The sequence below is a fragment of the Acipenser ruthenus genome, chromosome 7 (assembly GCF_902713425.1).
Source record: "Acipenser ruthenus chromosome 7, fAciRut3.2 maternal haplotype, whole genome shotgun sequence".
Classification (NCBI taxonomy): Eukaryota; Metazoa; Chordata; class Actinopteri; order Acipenseriformes; family Acipenseridae; genus Acipenser; species Acipenser ruthenus.
The window spans coordinates 17,983,763-17,997,259 of record NC_081195.1 but is presented as its reverse complement, the minus strand read 5'-3'; the positions used below and the strand labels follow the sequence as shown (position 1 = coordinate 17,997,259).

Here is a 13,497-nt window from a genome sequence, read left to right as displayed (position 1 = left end):
AGGGCGTAATCGCTGAGCGCCTTTAAGAAAACGAGATAGCCAATTTTCGGCCAATAGCCAGAGATAGCCGCTAAATACACCTTCAGTGGGTGACCTACCAGAATCAAGCAGTTCTTGCAGAAACTGTAAGATGACTGGCATAGGGCAAGATATGGGGTCATGGCTTCTAGCCAGACACAAAGCCTGGAAATACCTCCACTTATAGGTGTACAAGGACCTAGTGGAGTGCGCCCTAGCACTCTGCAACATACCCACAACCGCATCTGATAGCCCTAGGGCTAACCAGTGGTCCCTTTCAGGGGCCAGACCCATAGCCGGAACCTGCCCGGTTCCGGCTGCCCAGTTCACCGCTACAGGAATGTGCGTTGCCCGTAGGGACAACAAGTTCCTCTGAGCCCATGTCAGTAGCCTGAAGGCCATGCAATGCAACCCTGGGGACCGTAGACCACCCTGGTGGTTGACATACCCCACCACTGTTGTGTTGTCCGTCCGGATCAATACATTTGTACCACTCAGCACTGGGAGAAAGTGGTGGAGAGCAAGGGATACCGCTTGCAACTCCAGCATATTTATGTGCAGGGATTTAGGCTAGGATCCGCGTACTCCTGTGCCTTCCCAGACCGCTCCCCAACCCAAGGTGGAGGCGTCTGTCGTCAGCACTTGGCGGTTCTGCACTAGCGCTGTAGCAGTGGTTACCAAGTACCGTGTGCACCGTGTACCGTGCAGTGGTGTGACTGTGCACTGACGCTGTGGTGCTGGGCACCATGTGCCATATGCACTGAGCACTTGTGCACCGAGATACCTAAGTATCAAGGGCTATGCATGCGCCGCAGTACCGAAGCACCGGGAGGGGCCGCTATGAAAATGTGCCTAACCTAACCGCGCAGTCTCAGCATTAAATTCAGTTGCAGTGAACCAAACGCATGTCTCAATGAATTTATAAACCTACCTACTTATTCATATTTATAAGTTCTATTCTTCTAGTCCTTTTAATATCACATATTTCTAACAGTGTGAATAGAGTAATTTTATGTTGGTGTTGTTTTTGCTGGGAGATTTGTTTAAAAAAATATGTGTCATGAAATTTCAAACATCATCCAAGGTGGGTCACTGGGTAAAAAGAGTTAGCGACTTGTATTGCTTTGCACTTTGCATTAATAGTCTCCAGGCTTCATGAACAGGATATGCAGGTTTTTTTTAGACAAAACATCAATTCCTAGCTACGCCCCCGAAGATGTATATATGTATACATCGTGCCCTTATTATTCAGAACAACCTAACCAGAGAACCATATTTTTTTTTAAATAACAGGAAAAATGGTGTATTGTTTACCATAAGCCCAGTTTAATGGTACATTTCCCTGTCTCAGTGCAAAAGTGCTAATACAAAAAATCTTAGGGTTGTTAAATACCACTTGATTCTAGAAGTACCTTCCAGTTTGAATTCTGTAGTTCTGTAAAGTCACCAAAAAAAATATTTTCCCCAAAAATATATAGTTGTACAAAGGTTTTTTTATATAAAATAAATATATATATATTTTTTTTTAAGTCCTCCCTTAATTAGCAGACAGTCTAAAATATCCTTCCATTAGAACCAGCTCTCTACTAAGACCAGGTAATTCTGCAGGCTGCACTTTGCCTCTATGTACTCTGGACACAATGAACAACTGGGATAGATATGCACAGTGTGCGGAACTAGATTACTGTAGATATCACTCAGGCCAGATCAGCTAATGACACGAGGCTCTGTTTAGCATTGCTATGGGTAGGATGAAGAAGAGGCAGGGTTCTGTGGTTTGTGTAATTGTGTGGCGGTGTGTGTGTGTGGGGTGTGTGGGGGTTGCGACTTATTCATTGAAGGGTGCCATCTGCTGATAGGTTTTGCATGTCCCTGTGAAAATACAATATTTGTGTTTTTATATAATGGAATACTCCCTCAGGGAAAATGGCTTCCTTAGTGAATGCAGGTGCAGGCTCTAGCACTCTTGACCCATGGTGTTAAATGTTAGTCCCATGATTTGGTGTCTCCACCTGCCAAATAATTATATTCGTTTTGTACATTGTGGTTTATATATGTATATATATGTATATATTTCTTGGTGCATTCCTGCTTATTTTTGGTTAAAGCGGGTAATACACCAAACAGTATAGTACTCGTCGGGAGTATTCCATCAGTGTCGTTGGACACACGATTTCGTCATAACACAGTGCAACTAGATGTTGTGCTTCATATGATGGAATCAGCTAGTGTGCAGTTTGCTTAAACAAGCCATGGTGACGACCACTGTGCTGCTAAAAGGTCTGGACACCACAAACAAAAATCACATCAAATGGAAACACTTAAGAATGTAACCTTAAATAGGTTTAGTTTAGTAAAACTAAAAAGCTTACTAAATAGTTTACCATGATTTCTTTGACAGTAAAGAAAAACAATGAACTTTAAAAGGTGACAATTATGAGACAAGTAAGCTTGTTAAGTTAGCTGTTAAGGGTAAGTGTCCTTCCCTAAGCTGTGTAACGTAAGGACCCTGCTGTATAATGATGTAATAGCAGCACAGCACACATTAGATGATGACGTGACTGTACAAAACCATGAGGCTGCAAAACTGCACTGTTATATTAAATAATAATAATGACAGGCCCCATAACTGGGCATGTTGATTCCAGAAGGCCAACCATATAATTAGCTATATAAATTAATTTATAGAATGCTTTATTTGCAAAACATGTTGGTTATCCTTGGTATATATACAACTGCTGTATAGTTTCTTAATACAGAAATATACTGCTTGCAGTTTCATGCTGATTAGGGTTGTATAGCTGCCAGTGCAGTAGTTTCATAGTGTGGTTTTATGAATTGTTTGAAAAGTGCCTGCTCAACCAATGGAGCTCAGTCATTGAATCTGGAGCCTGAGTTCCATCCCCAGTCACTGCCTCTACATTTGGACCCTGATATATTAAGGACACTGATGTGTGGTACCAGTGATTCCTGAAATAGTTTTTTTTTTATTTAACTTTACTGTTGTTAATATATGATGGGTGTTAATTAACTGTTATCAATGGGGGAGTTTCCAGGTTTGATATTTACACATGAAGTAGCAATGCGCGTGCACTTTTGAGAGAACAGCTTGAGAGGATCAGGTTTGTGGCCACAAAGAGGGATAAGGTCAATCTCATTTACTCGTGAGCATGACGTAAAACACAGGAAATCTGCGCCCATTTTCACATGGAAACCCGCATTTCATGTGAAAACGTCCACTGCTCCCAGTCCAGACAGCCTTGGGAGCATACGTGGAAGGTGTCCGGCACAGATCTCTATAATCCTACGGTTTTCAGCCATGTTGATCTGCAATAGCTGGGTTGGACAGTTTCATTATATACCTCCGGGTTCATTATTTTCTTTTTTTTTAATAAGTTGTGTGATAAATTAGTTGAAATATTATTCACTACTAACGACATGCCACCCCACCAATGGACATTTGAAAAACAATTTGGGCAAGAGCAGTAAAATACATTATTAAACAACCAGACGCAAGGCATTTACAAATCACAGCTTTATTACATGAGCTTAACTGTGCTTCAAAGTTTCACTCAAACAAGATGTCACCTGACAACCATGGATTTCCAGGTGAGATTCTCTCGTGTAGCTGTTGTCTGTGCATGGAAACTGTCTGCAAAAACAGCATGAGAACGCTATGCATGTTAATTTTCATATCGACCTCCTCCTTTCCCCTTCATTTGCATGACGTCAGGTGAAAAGAGGGTCTTCTCAAGTAAAATAAACTGAGCCAATGGAAACCCGAAATGTATAGGGTAATTTTTAATTTGGCTCGAGCACAGTGTCTCGAGAAAAATTATAACATGCATGGAAACTTTCCCAATGTGGCTGATTTATATATATACTGTCTTAGTTTTATGTTTTCATAGGATATCTTTGTCAGGGATGGAAATATGACTCCTACTGCATAGCAGTTTCATCCATGCCATGTTTTAATACAAACTTAATTAGCCAGTGTGTAGGTAACAACCTCAGGTGAGTAGTAAAACCAGGAATGGATCCAACCGCTATGTAGTGGGAGACTTATTTTCACACTGTTTGCTGTTAATGTAATTTATTAATTTGTTCCATATTTCATTGTATTTCTCCTGTTTCCCTTTATATATATATTAGCAATCAAAAGAGCTGTCAATAATAATTATACTTGAAGGAATTAATGCCAATAAGGTAAACTAAAATACTGGATAGCAAAAACGTGAGTAAAGTCAAATTTGAGTTATAAAAACCTTTATACAAAACAAAAATATTTTCAGAAGGGAACAGAAGCAAGAAGTAAAAGTGACTGAAGAGAGTTTGCATTTAACAGTATGGTCCAGATATCTCATTATGTTTACCTGAGATTACCTTAAAGCCCCTGTAGCCCCCCCAGCAACTCTCTTAAGCAACCTTTACTTAGTCGACGCCACTATCCAGTTTCATACACCACAGTTCATGCTGCTTGCATTCTGATTTCTCATACTGCTTCTGTTTCTGTTAGCTGCTGTTGGCCATCATTAACGTCAGTATAATCACTGCATGTTGATTGGCCGAGCTTTCATTCTGATCAGATTTCTTTTTTGGCATGTGTCACAAATCTCCGCCCATTTCGCTTTGTGTCAATGCTCATTGGTTGATCAATAAGAGAAGACTTTAGTAGTAGAAGTTGATGTGGAAACAGTGGTATGGAGTGTAATATTATTTTCTTTAGTGAGAAACTATCTGAATATTCGAGCAAACATTGCTGCACATGAATTCGAAGGGAAAAATCCACGTCTGTGTCCACCATATAACCAAGTTATATATTTGATAGATATTAGTAATACCTATTACAACATGTTTTGCCTAGCACAGCTGTGCCACTTTGCCAGAATTTGTTTCAAAAATGGCAAGTGATATGTGTGGGAAAATAAACTTTTTTTTTTCTTTTTTTTTAAATTGTCAAGATAAATTGTTGTCCAAAATTACATATTTACCTGTACATACAGGGTTTGGGGGATTCATAACAGGTTGATTTGTCTAAGAAAATAATGTATCAAACTTTTTCCAGTAATCAAGACTTGTCATGTTTTCTTAAAGGCAGCTTCAGAAGATGGTACAAGACATCAAGAAGAATGACGGAGGCCTTATGAACAAATTCAGAAAGTAAGTTCAACAGCCAATTTATATGGAATAGTATATGAAAATCAAATCAGTACTCAAGGTCAGTACCCAGTGTGACAATGGAAGGGTTAATGAATGAATGAGAAAGCATATATAATGTACGTAGTTATAGCAGGTCAAGGGATACGTGCAGCTTGCGTGTCTGGCGATGAAACTGCACCTAGCAACCAACGATGGATAAGACTTTCAAAACTATAGCTTATAGTTTTGGTTAGTTATACATTGCTTTATTTCTCAGCCATACATAACTCATGTTATGCACTCATGTTTTTTTAAGCATAAAGGTCGATTTCACCCATGCTCTGCTTGAATTGAAAAACAAAGATTGAAAAAAAAACAGTAAATTCTTTAAAACATAAACGTCAATATTAATCGTTGCTTTGGTAAAAAAATAAATATCGAATAGTAGCAAGCCTACTTATAATTCATTCTGAAACTTAGTCTACACACATGCTAGTTAAAAACGATGTATGTATGTATTTGAGTGGCTTATCTGTATATTAGATAGGCTACAGTAAATTGCCTATATTGTCAAAGCTAGTAACAAATTGTAATTCACACTTTATTGGGTGTGTCTATACTTTCTGAAAAATTGGTGAATGATTATTTTGAATGAATAGCTTTGAGAATTTAGCTCATTGTGTTTTTTCATGCTGGGTATTGCCCAACTTTTTTTCCCTAGATATCTATTCTGTGAAGAGGTGCATTTATGGACACATTAAATTTAATCTTGGTAGAAAAGACTAACCACAGCTTCATCTGAGAAACAATACATTTTTTCAAGAGGAAGTCTTGTATTCTTTACACAAAAGTATGACAGCTATCATTGGAAGTTCATTGTTACATAGGTTTATCACCAGTAATGGCTGCACAGTGTATTGGACATTGGTGGATTAAATCCATCAAGGATGATGGCATTGATTCACCAGAGTCAATCTGGAAAAAGAACTGTCGGCAGATTACCATCCGACCAGATTGATTTTCCTGTGAAATGCAAATGTTAAAAAAGTCAGCTCGGCAATAAGCTTATCAAGGTTGATAGCTATGCCAACAGGCACATTATAATTAGGAAAGGCACATTTTTGTTTTGTAAGGATACAATTGCGGCAGTATTTTAAAAGTAGAAATTTTAAAAGTAGAATACGTCATGGCATTTGGTCTCTTTGATATGGATAAGCATATAAATGTGGGTTAGCACCATTTTCCTCTTGCTGTCACCAATTGAATTAACAATGCAACCAGGGTTCCTCGTTGGGGGAGACTCTTATACGCTGCCAAACTTGTTTTAATGCAGTTCATTGTAGTCACTCAAGCACTCTCCTCAGACTGGCCCTGATTGGTCCAACAGCAGAACAAGGCTCTGTCATTGGTTCACATTTATCAAAATACTTCCATCCATTAACAGGGTAAACTATTTTAGTTACTGTATCACAATTAACAAAATCTTTAGAAACGTGAACTGTAAATGTAGTTTAAAAGCAAATATGTTTTTATTTTTTATTTTATTGAGCTTGCCTTCCCTATCTACACTGTGTTTGAACAACCAGTTGCCTCAGGGCAGATACTGTATGTAAAACAATGTACAGAATGTAGATTCTTTGATTAAGCATTACAAATCAGGAATGACGCATAAAACATTTGAACATGTAAAACACTTCCCTGAGCAAGATCATTCCTGTTAACGTGGGTCTTTTGAGGAACTCTTGCATACCATCACAGAAACAATACTGAAAACCTCAACTGCTAATAACGATATTTTGCAGTTTATTTGCGTGCCTTTCGGAAACCAGTCCTGTCAAAATATTTTTTAATCAAAACAGAGACTCAGATGCGGCTAAAAATTAGCCACATCTGAGTCTTCTCCTACAGCCGCCCCCAGTAGCCCCCTCTGCTACCCTCAAATTTTCTCCAAGATCAAAGGTAGATCAGAGGTGGTCATTCTAGTCCCGGTCTTTCCTCCAACCATCCACTTCCTTATTAAACCAACTAAACGTAAAACTCTGACAAGGTTTAAACTATTTAATTGTTTAACTATGCCTATTGTTATACAGGGCCACCTCGATACTTCCTGATTCGATAATTCACTAATTTGGTTAATTCACAGTTGGGCCTTGGTGGCAGTAATTTACTATATTTTATTGGATAAGGGCCCGTCACTGATTTCAGTATTTCACATTTTTTTGAGTGTGGTCCAGTGGTTAAAGAAAAGGGCTTGTAACCAGGAGGTCCCTGGTTCAAATCCCACCTCTGCCACTGACTCATTGTGTGACCCTGAGCAAGTCACTTAACCTCCTTGTGCTCCGTCTTTCGGGTGAGACATAGTTGTAAGTGACTCTGCAGCTGATGCACAGTTCACACACCCTAGTTTCTGTAAGTCGCCTTGGATAAAGGCGTCTGCTAAATAAACAAATAATATATATATATATATATATATATATATATATATATATACATTTTATATAGTTTCTCAAAGAAAATACATGAAAAGTATGTTTTAATTTCATTTCATTTATTATATATACACACACACACTTAACCTCCTTGTGCTCCGTCTTTCGGGTGAGACATAGTTGTAAGTGACTCTGCAGCTGATGCACAGTTCACACACCCTAGTTTCTGTAAGTCGCCTTGGATAAAGGCGTCTGCTAAATAAACAAATAATATATATATATATATATATATATATATATATATATATATATACATTTTATATAGTTTCTCAAAGAAAATACATGAAAAGTATGTTTTAATTTCATTTCATTTATTATATATACACACACACACACACACACACACACACACACACACACACACACACATTCACACATTATAACGAACCTTCGGCTATAACAAACCTGGATCCCAAATAAAAAAAATAAAAAAAGATATTACTGTAATGTATGCGAGGTCTGTGAAGTGCAGGAACGCTTGGAGTAGGGGGGGCTGTGTGTCACATCTGTCAAACAGCCTATGGGCAACAGGCACGGCTGGACTAACTAAAGACCAGTGACAGGGGGACTGTTTGCTGTTGTTGTTGTGAAGCAGAGAGAGAAACGAATAAACAGAAACAGAATTAAAAAAAAAAAAAACAACCAAAAAAAAACTTGAGGATCTGATTAACTTTTCATGTCAAACTTTTCATGTCGTGTTGATTTGGAATAAAAGATCAGTTTGGGATTCTTGCCTGTTGGATTAAGATCTGGTGCACTTTGAAACGATTCATGTCAGATTGATTTTGAATAAAAGTTTAGCTTTTTGTTTTTTTTGTACTGAGTTTTAATTATTTAACGAATTGGATAAAGCAAAGGCAGAATACTGCATACATGAAACGAACAGGTACATGTAATTCTACTTTTATTCACAATCTCATCTCATTAACTTACTCCAACAGTTTGTCGTTTATTTTGATTGTCCTTTCGCTATAACGAATCCCACATTATAACAAACAAAAGACTTGGACCCCAACAGGTTCGTTATAGCAAGGGTGTACTGTACATAATTAATTGTAATTGTGTTGGTCACCTCCAAATATCCACATAGATTAGAGTATTTTTAAAACATTTTTGCTAAGTTAACTCAATATTTTAAAACACTTTTTAACATTATACACAAGTCATTTTATATATTTAACACATAACACACATTTGTGGATCCAGAACACAAATGGGATATGGCAGAAATGACTCAATTCTCTATACTTTATGCCATTTTTTTATTATTATTTGATACAAAAATGGGGATTCAATAAAAAAAATTAAGCTTCTTTGTTATTTCCCTGTTCTATGTCGACATTACATCACTCATTCCAGAAATGCAGCATCAATATGTTACACATTAAGGCACAGTTGGCTGATTTAAATCAAGTCGATTTAAAAAATAATAATATTGATTTAAATAATTGTTTTACTACCTATTTTATATAGTTTCTCAAAGGAAATACATGAAAAGTATGTTTTAAAAACATTTTATTAACACACAAACAACATCTTAAACTCTTACTGTCCATGAACTAAAATGTGCACCGAAGTTAATATTAAGGCCTAATTTAATTTCAATTATTAAGCACTTGTAGTTCTCTTATCAAGTAATTAAAGTGGTTACACATTGTTCAGTTTTGTGTGTTACCCCTGTCTGCTAAGGATCTTTCTGGAACCTATTTACTTATAAACAGAAAATAAATGTTTAGTTGTTTTAGATATGTATCCATGTAGCTTTGCATACATTAAGAAAATGCTTTCAATTGGTCTTTTATCATTATATTTGTATTACTATTAGCATTATTATGACTGAAATTGGTTGCATCTGTCTGAAGAGATGTTTGTAAAAAGGGCTTATAAAAATCTGTACCAGGCTTAGTTTAGTTTAGACTCATTTTATCCGCAAGTAACAGCCTCCCTCTGATAATGTACCATAGTTATACTTAAAATTCTGCACTAGCCTCCAACTTATTTTTGTGTTATAAAATTGACATAACTTTATGATTTAATTAAATACTGTATACCTCAGAGTTTATTACTTTTTTAAATATTTTGCATAGAAACATACATACTGCATTACATAATAATGGAGATTAAATTAATCACATAGCTTGTTTCATATACAGCAAACTAACTGCAGCCCTGGCCAGCAATTACCGTACTTAAAACGCTAGGAGAAGTTAAATATTTGAGATTATTGGAAGAAGCTTTTCCCATTATCAATGATTGGTACAGAAAACAACACATAGATTGAAGATACATGCAAAAGCAGGGACTCTCATCTTGTAATCACAAGTTTTTAATCGGTACCTGATATCTGACAGTAAAATGTGTTGAAAGGGGAGAATATTTGGAAATCCCCTTTAACTGCTGTCAGCCCAACCACACCAGCCACCACTGAGATATTACATTGACTAATAAGTATAGTTTAACAACCAGTATTTATTACACTTAATTAATTAGTGAATAACCTGGTTTCATATACAGGGTGTCAATATTTATGTCTGCAACTGTACATACTTGTGTGTATGTGTGTGCGTGTGAAAACGTGACACTGAAAGACTGATAAAGGGTGTATCATTCTGACTGTAAAAGACAAGACTGCTGATGCAATACATAGTTAAGTGTGAAAGGGGATTTTCATTCTGATGCACAGTAAAATGTAGTCAGCATGACAAGGCATGATGCAATAATGATGTAAATGATGTCATAATAATGGCTGTGATGAAACTTCAGAAAGCCTTTTTGAAGGCAGAACATATTATAGTTCACACTTAAAGCATGTCACAATGATAAATGATTTGCTTTATTTATGTATTCATTTAAGATTTTTATTAATTTGGTTTGCTATGTAGGTATTCACAAACCACTGTTTGCAGCATAATTTGAAAAAAAGAAATTAAAAATCGATTTAAATAAAAACATTTTTAAAAATCACCAACCCTGCATTACGGGCTTATATACGTTTTTGACACTTTTAACACATGGATATGTTCATGGAGTGTTCCTTTATGTGTGGAAGTCCAATTCAATAGAACAGGGAAATAATGCAGGGCATAAAACTGTGCCCTAGCTGTTAAACCAACCCATAGGTGTGCAATCTGAAGCTAGATCGCAACTTCTTTGATTTATATGTTGCCAAAAGTATTATTACCTAATCTGATGATGGTGTTTAATAATGGAGGTAACACCTTCTGACTCCCTCTCACACAGATGCCTTCCTTGTACAATGTACGAAATTAAAATATTCAGCTTCCTGTAAAATATCAGGCTTACCAGGTTAGAGTACCTGCCCTCCCTAAAGGCAGTTTTTTATACACATTATAAATGTTTTCAGTACACAATGTGACGTGTACAGAAAGAAAGAACACTGAAATACTGTGCAAGAGCATGAAAAAGGAATGGTCATGTGCATTTCATTCAGTCGACTTTTTCAATTCTTCTTTCTGTTCTATGGTTTGTTTGTATTTAGAAAAAAGTAAGTTAAAGGGATTCTTTAGACCAGCGGTTCCCAAACTTTTGCTTGTCACGTACCCCTTCCAGACCTATCAGCCGTCTGCATACCCCTAGCATACAGGTTTATATTTTAATGTTATTTTTAACATGTGCTTTCATGATACACATTTATACACATACACAATATAATACATACAATATAAATGACTATAATAACACAATTTGTCCTGCACACCCCCTAAACACGTCTCAAACACGTACCACAGTCTGGGAACCGCTGCTTTAGACCATTCTACATTTCTGGGAATATCTAATTTCTTGCATGTTAACTATCCTATAATGTTTCTGCTTAGATCGTTATTTACCAGGCTTACTAACTAATGTCCTTTTTCAATCACAGGGGTTGCTTCTGAAAAGACGCCTAAATACAGAATAGTGTTTTTATAAGTGATAACTTAGGATGTGCAACTGTCATTTTTGCCCCGTGTATAAATGAAAAAAAACCTGTATAAATTCACAGTTAGTGGTCATTTTTAAAAACCTTCACCCGGAAATTCAGCTTTTAGACATCTTATCATAAGCAGATTTACAGTAGCTGGAATAAATCACCAAGCGCATGGTAAATAGTGATCGAAGCAGAAGAAACACAACCTAGGATATCAAACAGGTAAGAAATGAGATGTAGTAAAATCGAAATTGTAAAAGTATCCCATTAAGAAAACAGTCCTGGAAAATATTTTCTAATCCCACAAGTAATTTAAATTACAATATCTTGCGGTTGAATTTGAGTTTTCAGTTCCTCAAAAACAATTAGTCAGGATATATTATTAAGCCTATACATACTGATGGGTAGAAAAAAAAATACCAGGGTAGTACACTTAAAGAACAAATTGACACAGGTCTGAAATATCACAGGTATATGAACTAATGTATTCTTGTTGCTTTGGAATCACTTTGTATGTCATTATCTGCTTCTGTCTCAGAACTCTAAAGTTTCAAACACTGCTGTGGCTTCTTAAGGGCTCTCAAACATGTCTTCTCTCCAAGTACAGACAGTACAAGACTATATCCATTGATCTGTAACCTTGCAACACACTGCCCCCCTGTGGGTGTGCTTTAATCTTCACAGTTTTAAAAAGTCCCCAGGTGTGATACCTGAAACAAAGTCATTATAATGGGTGTGTTGATACTCGTATTTTCCGAGTAATTGCCTTTAAGTAGTCAGGTATTAAATAAATAAAAACACATCTGTTTATTAATGTGTTGATTTCAAAACAAGAAGAGTTGCCCTTCCCTCACCTTTGCAATTATCAATAATTGGCAATTCACTTCCGCATCGAGTGTTTTAAAAACAGTTTGGAAGCGAATTTTCCTCTCATTTGGGGCGCTGGCATCTGTACTGCTGTACTAAGGGTGTAGACTGACAATGAAAATATGCTGCAAAACTAGAAAATGCAGCTGATTCGTCACATGACCTTTCTTTAAACCCGACACAAGCTGCCGCTGGGGAAACTGGGATATGTACTTCTTTGTTGAGTTTAGTCAGAGATTACACCTTGCCCAGGGCTTCAGTCCCATAATTCACTGCTGAGATCTCACATTTCTAAGGAAATGAATATCAAAAGGATAAAAGAAAGGTAAGACAGATAATCACATATAAAATCTAGATGAGTTTTAGTTGGCTTGATCACAACAGGTTCTATATTAAATAGTACTGTCAGATTGGTATTGATTGACACTCAATAATTGTGTAAACAAGGGAAACCGAGGGACCGCATTGTTTCATGTTGAGTAAAAGACCTTTTATTCCATTTAATTGATACCTAACAAATTTCTTAAAGGTAATTACTTGGCACACCCCTAGTGATGATTATTAAGAACAAAAAAAATACATTAGTTATAATAACTGTGATATTTCAGACCTATACCAAGTTACTCTGTAATGCGCTATAATTGTTAAATACATTTTTCAATGAGTTAACTTTTTGGAAGAGATAACTGTGATTCACTCTTCAGTTCATAAGAATGATACTTTGCTTTCATTGTGATTTATAGAAAGAAAAATTTATTGTTTGTTTTTTGGGGTTTTTTGTGTTGCTTTTCTGTTCACATAAAAATAACCCAGTCATTTTCCCCTCTATTAATTACACAGGTTTCAAAATGAGAAAGTGGCTAATATGCGCAAAACAGGAATAAGCACATGGGGCCGGTATGGATGTCTTCAGCAGCAGTGTCATTAGCTGAGCAGCAATCCATTTGGAATGGCATTGCTGTGTAATTTTACTCACTCTGCATTGCTTCTTGACTAGCATGTTTTTGTTCTGCTTTCTAACCTCTGCCCTAATAAATCCCATAGACTGTGGAATGA

The 13,497-nt window shown here is 36.5% G+C and overlaps 1 protein-coding gene across 6 annotated transcripts in view; it reads left to right on the top strand.

Annotated features, from left to right (window-relative positions):
* LOC117415166 (B-cell linker protein-like) overlaps positions 1–13,497 on the top strand; it is a 76,844-nt gene that overhangs the window by 38,466 nt on the left and 24,881 nt on the right. For 2 of the 6 annotated variants that reach the window (XM_059026515.1, XM_059026517.1), the window contains 2 exons: positions 5,113–5,178; positions 13,282–13,338. In XM_059026515.1, coding sequence (XP_058882498.1) covers positions 5,113–5,178; positions 13,282–13,338 — 123 coding nt within the window. Of the gene's footprint in view, positions 1–5,112; positions 5,179–12,452; positions 12,767–13,281; positions 13,339–13,497 lie in introns of those variants that run through there. The other 4 variants (XM_059026516.1, XM_059026518.1, XM_059026519.1 and 1 more) reach the window with 3 other exon arrangements.